Source organism: Sorex araneus, chromosome 1 (genome assembly GCF_027595985.1).
Source record: "Sorex araneus isolate mSorAra2 chromosome 1, mSorAra2.pri, whole genome shotgun sequence".
NCBI lineage: Eukaryota > Metazoa > Chordata > Mammalia > Eulipotyphla > Soricidae > Sorex > Sorex araneus.
Window position 1 is genome coordinate 344,828,772 of NC_073302.1, and position 15,705 is coordinate 344,844,476.

General features: G+C 39.0%; 1 protein-coding gene across 7 annotated transcripts in view; it reads right to left on the bottom strand.

The window, feature by feature from the left end:
- Nucleotides 1-276: 276 nt before the first annotated feature.
- NRG1 (neuregulin 1) overlaps nucleotides 277-15,705 on the bottom strand; it is a 566,300-nt gene continuing 550,871 nt past the window's right edge. For 5 of the 7 annotated variants that reach the window (XM_055134907.1, XM_055134829.1, XM_055134749.1 and 2 more), the window contains 3 exons: nucleotides 13,736-13,866; nucleotides 12,357-12,563; nucleotides 277-9,669 (listed from right to left, as the gene is read on the bottom strand). In XM_055134907.1, coding sequence (XP_054990882.1) covers nucleotides 9,018-9,669; nucleotides 12,357-12,563; nucleotides 13,736-13,866 — 990 coding nt within the window. In that variant the 3' untranslated portion in view covers nucleotides 277-9,017. Of the gene's footprint in view, nucleotides 9,670-10,053; nucleotides 10,196-11,783; nucleotides 12,564-13,735; nucleotides 13,867-15,705 lie in introns of those variants that run through there. The other 2 variants (XM_055135045.1, XM_004606875.2) reach the window with 2 other exon arrangements.

The following is a 15,705-nucleotide window of genomic DNA, read 5'->3' on the forward strand; positions in this document are numbered from 1 at the left end:
TAAGGATAAGTGGATAATGGAGTTCCAATGAATATCTGCAAAACATTGTGACTATTGAAATATGGGGACTGTGTGTTACATCCAAAATGATTATGGGGCCTAGTATTCTATAACATCCTCAAACCATTAGGCACGGCTCCTCTGTGAACTCCCTCTCAATTCCTGCTAACTCCGGGAATAAGTGATTCATTCTTTCCTTAATATATTTCACATCTCTCTGCCACTTTCTATCAGAGAACATATTTCATTCCAGATACTATAGCAGGCAACAGTATCTTGTTAGAGCTTAACTACTTAGTTTCATTTTTATTATGTTTATTTTTACAGTTCTGTTTTAATTATGGCAACTTTGATTGAAGTTTTCCATTTGCAGCATTGATACAAGATTTCATTTGAAATGACTTTATTTTAGTTAAAAATGCAGTTAATTAAAAACAATATGCAAAAAGAATACAGGTGATACATGGGTATGGTAATAATTATGACGTTGATATATCCATGACTAGAGTTTGATGGACACAGCTGTGGGTATTTGGGAACCAGAAAATCATAAGGTGCAGTGAAACATGAGAACAAGAGACAAGCTTGAGGAGTTTGGCAGGTGCCATTACAAAGAGCTTCCTAGGTTAGACTGAGGCAGAAAGCTTCATGAGGAGGCATGAAAGGTCAATACCCCGATAATAGAGTGATGCAGTTGGAAAATTAGAGAGAACCTTCCAGCAGAATGTGAAAGATGGGCTAAAGGAGCTGAAGGAAGTAGATCAGTTAGGAATTGAATTGGGGATCGTTGAGAAATGAGAAAGGCATGGCCACTAGCAGTGGGCACCAGAAGGAGATGTATCAGTGGTACAATCATCATTGTCACTGATCAGATGTGGAGCCCTTCCATAATTTAGACTATTGCTCCACTTCTGGTTTACTTAGTAGGTGACATGAAACTTTCTTAACCAGATGAGGGGATATTTTCCCTTAGTTGATCCTTTATTTGAACTTGGCATGACTTTGACCCTGAGTGAACCCCTACATATCAGCAACTGTGTTAGCAGTTAACATCAAGGACCTGACTTCCTTTCCTCACACGTTGACTCAAGATCCAGCACCTCTGACAGAATATAACTCAGGATGTGTATGTGTGATAGTGGGTAGGAGTGGATATCTTTCCTTGTTGCAAGTTTTTGGACAAGCAAATAATGGAAGTGATATAATACCCTATAATTCTGTCCTAAATTTTTCTAGCAACTTTCAACAAATAAAGGAAGCTCTTAGTCTAATAAAATGACCTAAAACTTGATAATTCATTTTTCAAATTGTGATTCTATTGAAAGTATAAAATTATATTATCCTATAGTCTAAAACTCAGTGAAGGGATAAGAAGTGTTCTGACTAAATAGTTGTGTTTATTTAAAATATAATGAAGTCTTCAGGCAAGAATGTGATCTTTGCAGGGAGATTCTTATGAGAAGGAAGAACACCTCACAATTTGAGGAGACCAAGTTACTGGGGATTGAGAAACTTTGAGAACATGACCCTCAAATATAGCATTTTCTTTCTTCCTATCATTCTTGGTGAACAGAGTCTAGAATCCATTGGGAAAACATCTGCTCTTTTACCTTATTAATTGCAAGTTGAGGCCCTTTCTCCAAAGAAGATGAAAAGTTCACTGTAGGCTCAACTGTGAAAAAGCAGATAATTCTTTCTGCCTTTAGCCTGACTTCCTACAGCAATGAAGCTCTGTATGCATCTCACTACAAAAAATTTCAAGACCAGGCAAGGACTATCCTAATGAAAGTCACATTAAGAAGAAGACAGCCTAACGTATGATGGTAACTAATAATAATAGGACACAAAGTTTACATGTAGATTATTTCTTTAAAAAAATCCTTATGCATATTTTATAAAAAGCTACAGTTAGGAAAATTTTAATAAAATACACTTTTATTTAAGTAAAAATAACATATGAACAATTGCATTAGATCTTCTTGCCCTTAATAATACCTACTACAAGCTTTGTGATGGATAGCTTAAGATCAAGTCATCCATCAGCTGATGCAATGATGTTTTAAAGGATTATGCCCAAATAGCATTTATTTCTATATTAGTCACTGCTTCATACTCAAGATGGAAATACAGCATCCTGTTTTATGCAGGGAGTAAAACCTGAAGAACTATTAGGTTGATCAAAGGCATAGGTAAGAAGCATCCCTAAGTAATGCAGTTTTTTTTATATGGAAGGGTTACTCTGAGGCCTGTCATTCTGCTGACCTCTGACCAGATTATAGGTTTTTAAAGAGATGGAAGATGTTTGCCTGGGTACAAACTCAGGCAACAGGTGTATATAACCTGTGCGGATAACCTATCATCTTTGAATCATCTTTTGATTTTATAAGCTTGCAATAAAGTTTGAAGGTAGTATTATGAAAACTCTGCCAATAATCACATTTCAATAAATTTCATAAATTAAATATTAAGGTGATAAGCCATAAAAATGAGTTGTGTGATATAATGTGTATAGCTATGAAGAAAAATAATATAATACACTAACTTACTAACATACTTTAAAATGTTAGTGATTATGCTTCTCAATAAAATAACTGATTAAAAGGGAATTTGGCTTATTGATCCTCGAAGAAGAAAATGATAATATACTTATTTAGTTAGTCAGTATATTGTAAAGTGTGAGAAAGTTTGGTTCCCAAACTTATAACTTGGAGGAAAGAAGCAAACAGAAATTAAAATTCACATAGGCACTAAGCATTAGACAGATTTATGCTTCCTTGAGGTTGTCCAAATTTACAGAGTTAGCACATGCAGAGGATGGTGTTCTTACACCAGACCCCTCTCCGAAGGATGTTACCGAGATACTGAAATTGTGAACTATCTGCCATGGCTATACATTTCCCGAGAAACTAGGTTTAGGAAAAGGTGCATAGAGTTATTTAGTCAAGAAGATGGCATGGCAGAGTAACTCTAAATCAAGACCAGGAAGGAGCTTTTTTTTTAATGCAGAAAGTTGATATTTTGATGTAATTTGTATTGTCTTTATTTAAAAAAAAATGTTGAAAAGAAAAGAGTTGTTTGTACGTGGGTCCTGGAGAAGAAAGAAGAGCAGGAAGTAGGACAAGGATATGAAGTCTGAAATTAGGTGGATGTGACTATCTCCACTGCAACTGACTACCTAGATCTTTAACTTCCCCGGGACCGTATTTCTCTGTTGTCATGTGAATCAATGTCTCATGGGGTTAAAAGAATACAGAGATCAAGTATCTTATAAGTCACAAAGTATTATTTATATTTAATAGTTTGTGCTGTGCTTATAAGCAAGCCTTCACAAAAACTATTAAAGATGTAGAATTCTTTAACCTCTTGGGCATGTTTTTGGGTGAGAAGAGATGGTAAGTTTCTTCAAATCCTGTCCCAGTAAGACCTTTCACAGTGGAAGGGTTAGAGAAAGACCTTGGGTGTAACTAATAGCGATTATTTCTTCCCTTTTTAGGAATTATTGGTTTCCCTCTTGTTTTTGTTTTTTAAGAATCTGCAAAGCAATTAAGTTCTATTTATATCTAAATGCCAGCTAATGGTTCAGTTTGGAGCTCACTGAAAATGACACCCAAGCAATCCCCACATGAGATCAATAGCTACAGTCTCAGGATGTCAACAGGGGCCCCAGGGAACCCAGTGGGGTAAGTAAGCCTGACCACTCTGAAAGACAACTCCAGGATGCAGTTAGATTCTGCTGCTTGTTGGAGCAATAGTATGCGTATTTAATGAACTGAAAGCATTTTTATTTCCTCCAAATTAATGTTTTGGAGTATTTTTCCCATAAATTTTCTTTATTATATCTGTCTTAGAGTGGGTTAGCTAGAGTACAAAGTGATTCACATAAGATCATCAAAAGTTTCTGCTCCTGCAAGCATCCTGAATTTCTGGATCTCAGAACTGACTCATTTAGCTTTAAGTCCCTGACATCAAGTTCTTTTGTCCTTTGCTATTAGGTCAGAGTCAAGAAATCAGATGATGAGAATGAATGACATTAAGTAAGAAAAAAATTGTTAGCTGTAAGAGCAGGCCTGGGGTTGCTATTCAAGAGACTAGATGATTGGATTGAATAAGAAATTGTAGTAATTATCAAAATATATCATTTCCATGTGTGTATGTGTGTTAATGTTCTTTCTCTCCATTCTGCCCTCTGTCATGTAGGTTCCTCCCTCAAAACCTTACCTATCATAGGTAATTAAATTCATCCTAAATTACTTAGCTAACTGCTCATAGTTCCCAATGTTTAGGTATGAATAAAATCTCAGTATATGCTCAAAGGCACAGGAAAGAATCTCAGCCTTTAATATTTAAACGTTCTCCATACTCCTTGATTGCCTAATGGCTTACTGGCTGGATTGGATGAGTGAAAGAATGTTACTTAAGGTTGACTATTAGAAATTATCTTTGCATGTGTAAAATAAAGTTGACACAAATCTGGGGCTTCTGAATAATTCAGAAAATTCAAGAATACAAATAGTAAAAAAGTAGTAAGGATAAAGGCCGCATTTGAATTCCCTAGACATCCTGATTATTTCAGAAATGACACTAGTGAAGCCATTACTAGATAATAGGAATCATATGCGTTTGTGAAGAGTGACTTAAATGGGAAGCCGCAGGGTACTCTCAAATCCCCTAAGACGTCCCTGTTATACCCCAAAGAATTGCTGACCTCTCCTCCATATGCTTCAGAAGCCCTTATCCTATCCTGAATAATGAATAAAATGCCTGAAATATATAAAAAGTATCTTCCATGCACATATCTACTTACTAAAATATGGCTTTAGTATAGGCTAATTTCAAGAAAAGTAATATCCTCATTTCTACGACTAAGTCTTAGAATGTGGAAATTTTCTCATGCATTGGCTCTTCCCTGAGCTGTAAGACGGGCAATTAGTTTGATTTATTGATAGAATGAGGGTGGCAAAAAACAACCTAACCTTAACTTCTCTTGAAACTGAGTGAATAAGTTAGGCTTGCTGGCAATAGCTTCACATTGCCAGGTGCCAAATGACTACCTCTTAGACCATGGAGCCGGTTAGATCTGAATCAGGGGTTTTTCCTATTATGGCTGCAAAAGATCATCACACTGACATTTCCATCCATCTGAAGAAGTTTCTCGATGTCACATCAGAGCAAGCTAACAGCCAGGATCCAGGTGATCAGACCCTGTAATGTCCCAGTAGGTTACTCTGGGTGTAAGAGAAGAGGTTATGCTTGGTTATGGCCCCCTGCGAGGGATATAGTGGTAAGCAGAAATCAGGAGGCAGAAAATGATTCAAGAATCGACAGTGTGGCAAAGCAGACAGGAAAGATGATCATGGGATCCATCAAACATATCCCTAAATGAGTATAACCATCTCCAGAAGATGACAGGGTCGGGTCTGACAGACTCAACTATTAGTCTGCAGAGCAACTCCCGGGACTCCACAGAGTAGCATTTTTATTGCAGTAAGTCTTTCATGGTAAATGAACAAAACTTTAAATAAATCACGATTGCTTATTGCTTAGTATTTGGGATAATAAATTCTTTAGTTTATCAGTACCTCAGGGCCTTCAAATGTGCATTCTTCAAATACATATACATTCTTTTCCTGAACAATAAATTATTCTTTTAAAAAAAGGGAAAAAAGAAAAGATACATAACTTTAAAGCAAAGCAAAAACAAAAAAAACCCATATTTTTGACATTTACCTTTAACTTATATGAAAACTCTATGTTAGATGTTTAAATATAAATAATAAAGGACATTATGTTATTTACATTGTTACACAGTCTAAGTTAAAAGAGAAAAAAACTGACAGTAACTCATAAACACAGTAAATTATTTAGGAAAATATCCAAGAAATGTACAATGTGTATTTACAAAAGAATATATAATAGAACTTGTGATATGTGGCCATTTCCTTTTGTCTGCATATCTCTGCAGTGTTCCATGGGTCTTTGAGGATAGTAATCTTCATGGTTGGTGGAATACAGCCAGGGCTAAAAAAATAAGACCGGGCCTTCCATATATTCACCAAATGTAAGTCATGTACCTTTCAACCCCAGGCCAAAAAGAAAAAAATAAAGGAATAGTTACCTTGCAAGTTACCCTGGATATACTCCACCTATATCAAGACAGTCACACTTAAACAAGGAAAATACAGCATATTGGGAACATTCACATACACCTAGACAGAGTGCCATTTTGTAGAAAACAAGAGGCTATCCAGGCACTCTTGGAAACAGAGTAAGACCAGGCAGAAGGGTGAGAGTAGGACAGACAAGGAATCTTGAGTTGTTTTTTTGTTTTTTAAAGGCATTTTGTGTAACTATGCACTGCAAACTTCTCGGGGGAATTGATATCAAACTTAGAAAACAAAGTTGCCATCAAAATTCTGAGAAGTTTCCATAATTGAAACACCGAGAGAAGCTTTTCATGTTCTGGGAACATAGGTAATGCCCTCATTTGGAGCATCATTGAACTGCCTGAGTTTATACGCAGGGGTGGTCGAGAGTCATGCGGCAATTAAATATCACAGAAGTGTCCCTGTGGACACAAATATCCAGGGCTTGGGAGATAGCCCTGAGGTGTCAGCTGACCTTTCCAATCAGGGATGCTCTTGTTTGACAGATGAAGAGGCCTCCCAACTAATATATCACTTTGGTGAGTAACTTAGATTCAAGTTGGAAAAAAATTTCTCTTGTCTTAAACTTTCAGGCATATTTGCACTCAAAAATTAACGGCAATTTTCATACTCAGAAAAATGTTCCTTGCTTGCAGATATGATTTATTCCTGAAATTCTCCTGAATAGGGCACAGGAATATTGGAATGTCTAAGGACTTCATAATAGAAATTTTCATTTTAATTTGGTAAAATTGATAGTAGGAAAGTTTTTATTGACATTGTCTAAGGATGAGCCTTAGAAGGCGTTTTGAAAACTTTTTTTTTTTTTTGGATTGACTATAGTCTTCCTTCTGCTATAAACTTATCCCTTTTAACGGGATCAGGAAATCAGTGCAACTCATGCGACCTAGCAGAAATGCTGGAGTCTAGGTTAAAAAAAAAAAAATGAACACCCTGCTGGACAGAGAGAAGTAGTATGCAAATAATAAAGGGCAGCTTCAGGTCCCCATTGCTGAGAGTAACTCCAAGGATCAGCACACAGAGACCTCTGTGGATTGTAGAAACATGTAGAAGCTTTTTTGACATGACTCATGTCCAACCTCCTTTGCTCCCTATAATCTACTTGTATGTCACCCCCTTTAGTTTTGACATAGATTTGGTGAAGAAATAGATTCAGTTCACCTGTAAACAAAGACGTAGTTACTCTCATGGCCTTCAAACCTGGTTTTCTGAACCCCCCCTAATAATCTACTTCCTGTTTAGTCCCAGGGCTCATAGGGAACCCCGTGGAACCTAAGGAAACTCGAGCCCGATTTGACAGTGATCAGTGGCAGATCATGATTTGCATTTATAAAGTTATCTTATTTTCCTGAATTAGTAGTTATTTCAAATATTAATACTAAAGGCCTTCCTTGGGTTTACAGTCACTAAGAACATGCACAGTTGAGACTAATCTTAGACCTGCTTTTTGACAGTGAAACAAAATGTTCAAAAAGAGAAGTGGGTGATAGAGCTGCAAGGTGAGACGTCAGCACGTATGTGAGGTCGCTTCTGCAAGAAAAGGTGCAATCTTTCTAACACCATTTCCATGAGTTGGCACTCATGGAAAGCTTTTACTAATCACGCATCACATGCACATTGGCCATTCCTGACAAAAATGTTCATGCATTGTTATGACTTAATCAAGGCAATGCTGAAAAGCAAAAGAGAAAGAATGAGGAGTGGTCAAACCAACTACTAAACAATTGCAACCATGTCACAGTGCTGCCTTACAGGTGCCTTCACGCACTCCCTCCTCCTAGGCACTTTATGATGGAAAACTTCCCTGTAATGCCCAGTCACAATGGATTGGTACAGCATGCACACTTCTCTCTAGGAGGCTTTCAAACTGCTGAAGGTGCTTTCAGCTGGGCTTTTTGATGCCTTAACCCATCTCTTCATGGGCTGAGGAGTCACAAGTAATCTCTAACTCCCCAAGTTGGGGACAAATACAGTTCTGGAATGACTGCACCTGTTAAAACCATCATTTCTTCTTTAGTTTAATGAGGTGAAACAACATTCTCCCCAGAGAAAAAGTGAAATTGGATTCCCTAGGTGTTTGACATATCCCAATAGCAAGTCAGATCCCATTTTCTATGCTATCCTGAAAACTGTTGCTTTTTCTCAAGAAAAAGAAGTGAAAATAAAATACATGGTAGCTCTTTGTAGGGAAAGCAAGCTGTCTTCTGATTAATAATATAGTTTTAAAAATATCACAATATTACTTTCTTCCTAATATTTAACATTACTTAGCGCAGTTTCCTGCTGTAATTAATAGTAGCATGCTGTTGGATCTACTATTATCTCAGAGGCCAATGAAGCAAACCTTTGGCTGGCAGAGTAGACACAACTCATTTCATAGAGTGAAAGCAAAAAAGGACCTGGATGCGAAGGAGGAGAGCGATTGGATGGATGCGCCATTACTAGATGGACAGGGCGCTACCATAAGCTAACAGAGGGGCAGCGGCAAGTCTTGCAAATCATACATCCAGTCAACATCATAATGCAATGCACAAGAAGCCAGCAAAATCTGAACAGAGGGGAGGTTTTGCTGAAATACTGTGGAAAAGCGATCACGGCAACTGTACAAAACTTGCTCTCGACATAACAGAACATAAAGGCACCATTGATATCGTTCTCATTTTGAAATACTGTAAAAAATTGCTACATATGGCACATAACACATTTTTACATACATATATTTAATTTATAAAAGTTTTTTCCTGTTTTCTATTTGCAGAACTGCTAAAATAAAATAAATTGTTTAATTTAAGGTGGAATACTTTATTATATAAAATAAAGTTTTACAGGTGACTCTATGTGTTTATTTAGGCTTTATACAGCAATCGGGTCTTGGCTAGCAATTACACCGGATAGCCTGGCCTGCATTTCTTCTTGTGTAGAGAAGCGGCCTGTTGGGTTAGTCCTGCCCTCAGTCAGGCGAAAGGCCGGGCTTGCTTCGAGACTGGCTACCAGGGGGTTCTGGATGCCCAGGAAAGGCGTATCTTCACCCACTCTCTCATCTTCTGTCTCACTCTCTGAGTGACTGCTCTCAGCGCTGGTGTTGCTGTCCAGATCCAACCTGTTGGCAATGTGGCCATTGGGCTTGGTTCTTTTGGCCCGCCGGCTACTGGCAAGTTTCTTAACAGGCTCTTGCGCTGGCTCGTACTCCAGGGTGGTCTCGTATTCTTCGTCCTCTACTATCCGCAAAGGGCTAGGGGGCAGGCTGTTGCTCTCGTGCGCAGGGTTGTGGTGGAAGGAGCTGAACTGCTGAAGGTGATGGTCATACTTGTCCCGCAGTCTTGGCGGTGTCACGAGAAGCAGTGGTCTCTCCTCTTCCACAAAGGGGCTGACTGCCATGGAGGGCATGGACACCGTTGTGCTGGAAACAGGTGGATGCATGTCCGAAGGGGGCGATTTGGGGGAGCTTGGCGTGTGGAAATCTACAGGTGACATACGAGCCGGGGTGGTCATTGCTGACACATACCTGTGTGAGCACAGAATACCCCGCATAAGTCTGATGGAGTAAGAGACAAAGAGCAGGGAGGGGGTAGGGAATAGAGGTCATAGTAGGTGATCAGAGAACCAAGAATTTCTATACGTAGTAAAGGGCTCGATTGTTTACACTAGGACAATCATCATCTTTGGACTCCACTATTATGTAGCCAAGAGTCTCCGCACAAGAGTACGTGCAAAGATCAGCTAAAGTACCTGGCTTATCAAAGCTTTGGGGATTTTCAATCTTATCTTGATTTTAAATAAAAGCAAATGAGTTAAGATAGGCGGGTACTAGGTCCTGGAAACCTGCCAGTCTATAAGCAGCAATGCTCAGGGATTTGGAAGGGAAAGAAGTATTTCTTAAATACTATACCTTCCTAAAGGCCAAGGGGTCTTAGAGAATGAAGCCCAAATGGGGAATGGAAGAAGATCTAAGATGAGTTGCTGAGAGCTGGATCTGCATGCATTTGGATCTGTGTGCCTTGTTTCTCCTTAGCTCAGCTATAAGGTTATGTCTTATGAAAAAAAAAGAGCATAGTAACTTAGATTTATTCCTGATAACAGTGTCATACATTTGTGTGATTTTAATTTTTCCATGAAATGCCACTTAACATTCAATTTGCAACTATCCATTCCAGTGATCAAGACATTCCAGGGACCAAAGGTAAGACTGAGAGAACCTCAGGTTGACTCTGCAGTTATGTCCAGTCTCTGCTCTGTCTCTCTCCAAAACCCATGAACTGCAAAGACAATCCATGTCTCATCATTTGCAATTGCTCAAGAGTCGGTTGCCCCATGTTCCACTGCAATTCTACATCTGCGAATGCCCATTGAATCTCATCACCAAGACAGTGAGTCCATCGTTTTCACCATATCTGGCTTCTCCAAGACCTGACTTGGCACAGAGGAAGATGTGGCTTATTCAGAGTCACATTTCTCAGCTTTTGATAAAAATGTTACCAATGCAGAGCGCTAAATGACTCTTTTCTTCACGTTGGCATTCACAGAGTTTAATTTGACTTAACTTGTGATGACACAGGACACCATCATCTGAACTCTAGCTAACAGGAACAGGAAATGTATTAACTTTCCTGCTTTTTAGCCATGATTCAGAGTCATATGGATGTGTGATCTAGCTATGTCTAAAATGGGAAAGTGTCTTGGAGATTGAAATATTTGGGGCTCAAGTCTTCAGCTTTTTGCTTTGGGGAATACTTAAATTAAGTTATCTGAGAAAAGTTAATCAAAATTCAACCAACACTTAACAGTGATTCATCTTTTCTCTTAGTAATTTCCGGATTCAGGTGTAATTTACTTCTCTAGAAGTAAAACAGGTGTGAGAGGAAGCCTACAATAACTGGGAAATGCCAAGCTTTGAAGGTAATATCACAAAGAGTCATGAAGTAAAACTTTATTCCTATCATCCTTTTCAGACCTCAAAAAGGATTGAATTAGAACTAACAGACTTAGTAGATGGAGGCATAATTATATGAATTTAGAACTAACATTTTAAACCAATTTCTGGACCATGCCTATTTTTCATATACACGAATTACATGGATATTTCTAATTTCGTAAATCTCTAGAATACCAATTGGGGAAAGACCCCTGAGGAAGTGAACAGCGGGTCCCCTATAGCCTGCAAATCCAGAATGGTAATCCTTTATTAACAGTCTTTCCTGGTCTGAGAATGAAAATTGTCAAAATTATCTCCATCAATGTTCTCTCAACTAAGTATGGGTTCGACATTATGTAAACCTTTCAGCATGTGAGATCAAGATTAGACTGAGATGACAACAAACAAACAAAACTCCACTGGATTTGTAGATAATAAATAACAGCTTACTGGTGAGCTAGAAATGAAAGGTAGATATAAATCCCCTTTTCAGTAAACATGGCTAAAGAGAAGTATGAACTCAGCACTCTGGCTTGGCATCTTTTTTAGTTTACTTTGCTCTTTACTTTGCTTTAGTTTAATTTGCTCGGTTGTTTATTTTTACTTTGGCTATAACTCCCCCAACCCAGCCCAGTGTCCCCCGAAAGAAAGCCAAACATTCTAAAGTAAAGGGCCATATTAAGGCAATATCTTCTTTGAAAAACACCTCTACAAACTGCCAGACTCCGCATATGAGAGACTCATTTATTCATCTCTTCTTAGAGTAGAAAGTACATGGTGGAACGCACACAGTTCCCAGGACAGCCAGCAGTGACATAGCCCTTGATTTAACTTAACAGAGGCTGGAAGGGAAGACAGAGTTAGTGCATGAGAACATCGGGCCAGCACAACCAGCATCTGGATATCTGGCAAACTGGAATTATAGAAGGGTCCTTATCAACCATTGATGCCAACCCTCTAAAGTTACAGCTGAGGAATCTGGACCCCACATGGTAAGAGCCTACGGTCGGAGCTAGGAACTCCGTCTGCTGCACCTTGCACATCACTCCAGCTCTTTAAGAATCTGTTGCCTGTCAGCCACCGGGATGATGTGAGGAGATCAGAAGAAACGAGTTCAGTCAAACACAAGGTGACTTCATCAACTAGGAGCACTCCTAGACAGGCCACTGCGGCCTTATTCTCATTAGAGTAGATTTCCTTAGGGAAGACCGCAGATGCTCACGGGGATTCTCTTACTGGGGTTCTTTCTCCTCTGCGGTAGCTCTGCCCTTCAGTTTTACCTTTCACTATGAGGAGAGTCTCGGTAGGAGTCAGGGGTTTCTCTGGCATGCCTGAGGAAGCTGTTACATTCCCGAGGGCCACCCAGGCCATTGAGACGTCCTCGTGGGCCCCCCGCTGGGCTGCTCTGCCTACTGTTTTCTACTGATGACATCATGATTACAGAATGGCTTTCCGAAATGATGCTTCCTGTGTGTCCATTGCTCCAGCTAGAGGCAAAATGAAAGAGGCGAAGAGAGTCATTAATCGTCTGCAAAAACAGAGATGAGGGGAGTGAGCTGGTGAACAGATACGATTACTGGCATGTCAGTAGTTCATGGCGATTTTTAACTTGTCTCAGAATTGAGGCGCCATAAACAACATTGATCTTGATTTGTATTGGCTTTGTAAAGATAGAGTTTATTCATTTCTTCATCCTGTCAGAGCCTATTTCTCAAATGCCACTATGTACTACATATTCTTTAGAGCTTCTCGGCTCTTGGCTGGTTTAAGAAATCCTTCTTTTAGTGTAGCCCTTGGTAGCAGGTATTCAGATACAGACCACAAGAGCACTTGAGAAACTGGGGTTCAGCACTATAATCAGTTTTCACGTGCAATTCCAATACACTCACTGAATGAAGCCAGTTTCGAAGCATACGTGGCTCCTAAGACAAACTGTCCAGTGCTAAAATTTAGTAAGTAGCAGGGAAAGTGTAAGGCCGGTCCCTGACACAATACTATGAGGCTTATAATCATTTTCTTTCTTTGTTTTGGTAATGAGAAAAATTAAGGTCCTGGTGTGTTCATTTTAGTGGGGTTGAGGCCTTCCAGTGGAGCAGGGGGGTCCAAAGGCCAGATAGCTCAGTGCTCAGGCCACTACATAGTGTTACTCAGGCCCCGTGGTGCAGTGGGTCACCACAAGCACCTGGTCATGATCCAGGGACCATGGACTGCCAGGGACTAAATTCGAAGCCTTTCATATGCCAGGTCTGCACTCCAGCCTTTTTGACCCATCTCCTGGATTCCTTAAATTTATTTATTTGGTCTGGAGCTTCTGGGGAAGGGTCACAGCCAGTGGTGGTCTGGGGCTACCCTGGGCTCTCTACTTGAGGGTTGCTCCCAGTAATGCTGGGCAACCATGTGGTGTCAGGGATAGAACTTGAGCCTCCTACAGGCAAATCATGCACCTGGCCTGCTTGCTGAGTGATATCTCTGCCCTCTGGGGGTCCCAATCCAAACAGCATTTAATTCAGTAGCAGAGGCAGCTGACGTGCAGTGCAGTCTTTGTCCTAAGCCCCGCATTTTGTTATACTTGGCACTCATGTTTCCTGTTCCTTTATTAGGCAAAGATCATAAAAGACTATGGATAAAAAAATAATTTCTGGACAAAAATGTCTCATACCTGTGACTAGGAGTCTGGGTTACGGTGGTGGAATGATGAGTTGTTGAGGTATAGTGACTAGTGGAAAAAGACGTCTCGGCTTCTCTCTCAACAACGTGCTCACTAGAGATGACATTTTTAGACACATATTGCTGGATAAACAAAGAGATACGACATGAAGATTCACACAAGTCAACTCATTTTGTTGCATACAAAATAACCGTTCAAGTCCAGATGTTTCACAATAAATTCCATTTCTCCATTCATCAATGATAAATCTTGTTTCTGCTATGGCCTTTTAGATGAGATGACTGGGACTAATAAATCACTCTTAGGGTGTGTAGGCAATATATATTTTAGTATAACTACACATAATTAGAAGCAGACTTAATTCTTCCATTTTGTTACTTATTATTATAAAAATATAACTAGAAACTAATACAAATGTCTATGCAGTTCTCATTTTTTCTTGGTTTTTGCAAATCAAAAACAGACTAAAAAGTGTCTGAGTGAAACAAAAGCATGAGTAGACTTATTTTAAATTTCAAGTAAGTAAAAGCATTTTTTTATAAAAAAAATGCAAAAAAACTCTGTGTTTTGGATTTTCCTTTTTCATTCATCTTTCCAGTGCTGTGCTGCTTAAAATGTTCAACTTATTGTCCATGATAGGACTAGGAAGGCTGGTGAGAGATATGAAGGCTTTAGGGAGCTGTCACATTTCTCATCTTGAGAATACACATAATATCTAGAGGGACTTGGATTTGGCTGGGACAGACTCTACTTTCCTTTTTAAATTAGGAGCTATAGTCCGTGGTAGTCAAAGGTGACCACACCACCCAGTGATACCTGGAGGCTGTGCTGTGCTGGTAATGAAACTCAAGGCCTCACATAGGCTAAGCCTGCGATTCCCCCAGAAACTATTTTCTCAGTCTCTCCACTTTCATCATTAAAACTCAGTAGCTGTTTCTGTCCTCTGTCATATGAAAGGACCTTTTTTAAGTGTTTCTAAATGTGATTAGTATTTCCTGGATTGAGTTAAATAATAGAAAAAGGAATGGACAGGAAAGAATACTCTTAAATGAAATGGGTCACTTAAAAATCTAATGGGTTATGGACTATAAAGAATATGGTATAGTCTTTGAGACTCCAAACAAATACAACTTCAATTATGCTTGAAACGTTAATTGGTTCTTTTAGTGCAAAGGATGTTTCATTGTGAGTCTGTTTTAGGAAGTATAGCTAGCTGGCTTTAAGAAAAAGATGACTCTATGTGATACACAATGAACTATTTCTAGTCTCTGCACCACTTTACTCCGATTTCTTAGAAGGCAATGCCAGCTCGGCGAATCTAATGAAAATAGCACTTAACAATTATCAAACAGACACTAAATGACACTGGATCAAATGTCATGTAGATTCTCTTTCTCAATGCTCAGAAGAAATTTTTGAAAATGATGATTAATTTGATTTTTTTTTCATAATGAACAGGGTTTAGAAAGTTCAAAGCCCAGAGTCACACATTTTCAGCCAAAACTGTAATCCAAGGAGTAATTCTGCATCCTATATATATTGTAAAATCTTTAAGGAAAAAGTTATACATGTTGCATCTATCAATTATGTGAAACATTCCAACAAACATAGGTAGTAAAAGAAAAACAAAAAATTATGAAAATATATTTGTACCTTAACCTAATCTCAATAAGGCCTTTACCATGAAATTTTCTGGTCATCAATTTTTTATTTTTTTGTGGGGCTTCACTGAGTGTTGCTCAAAGGTCATGCCTAGCTAAGTCCTTGGGGGTCACTCCCAGTAGTGTCCAGAGAATCAGGAAGTGGTGGGGATCAAACCCAGGACTCCTGCATGAAAGCATGAGCTACCGTCTGCTGAGTTTTAGACCTGATCCCTCATTTATTTTGTTTTGTTTTATTTGGCAGGGCTTATAAAACTCAGTAGTGCTCACAGCTTACTCCTTGCTCTGCATTGAGATCAA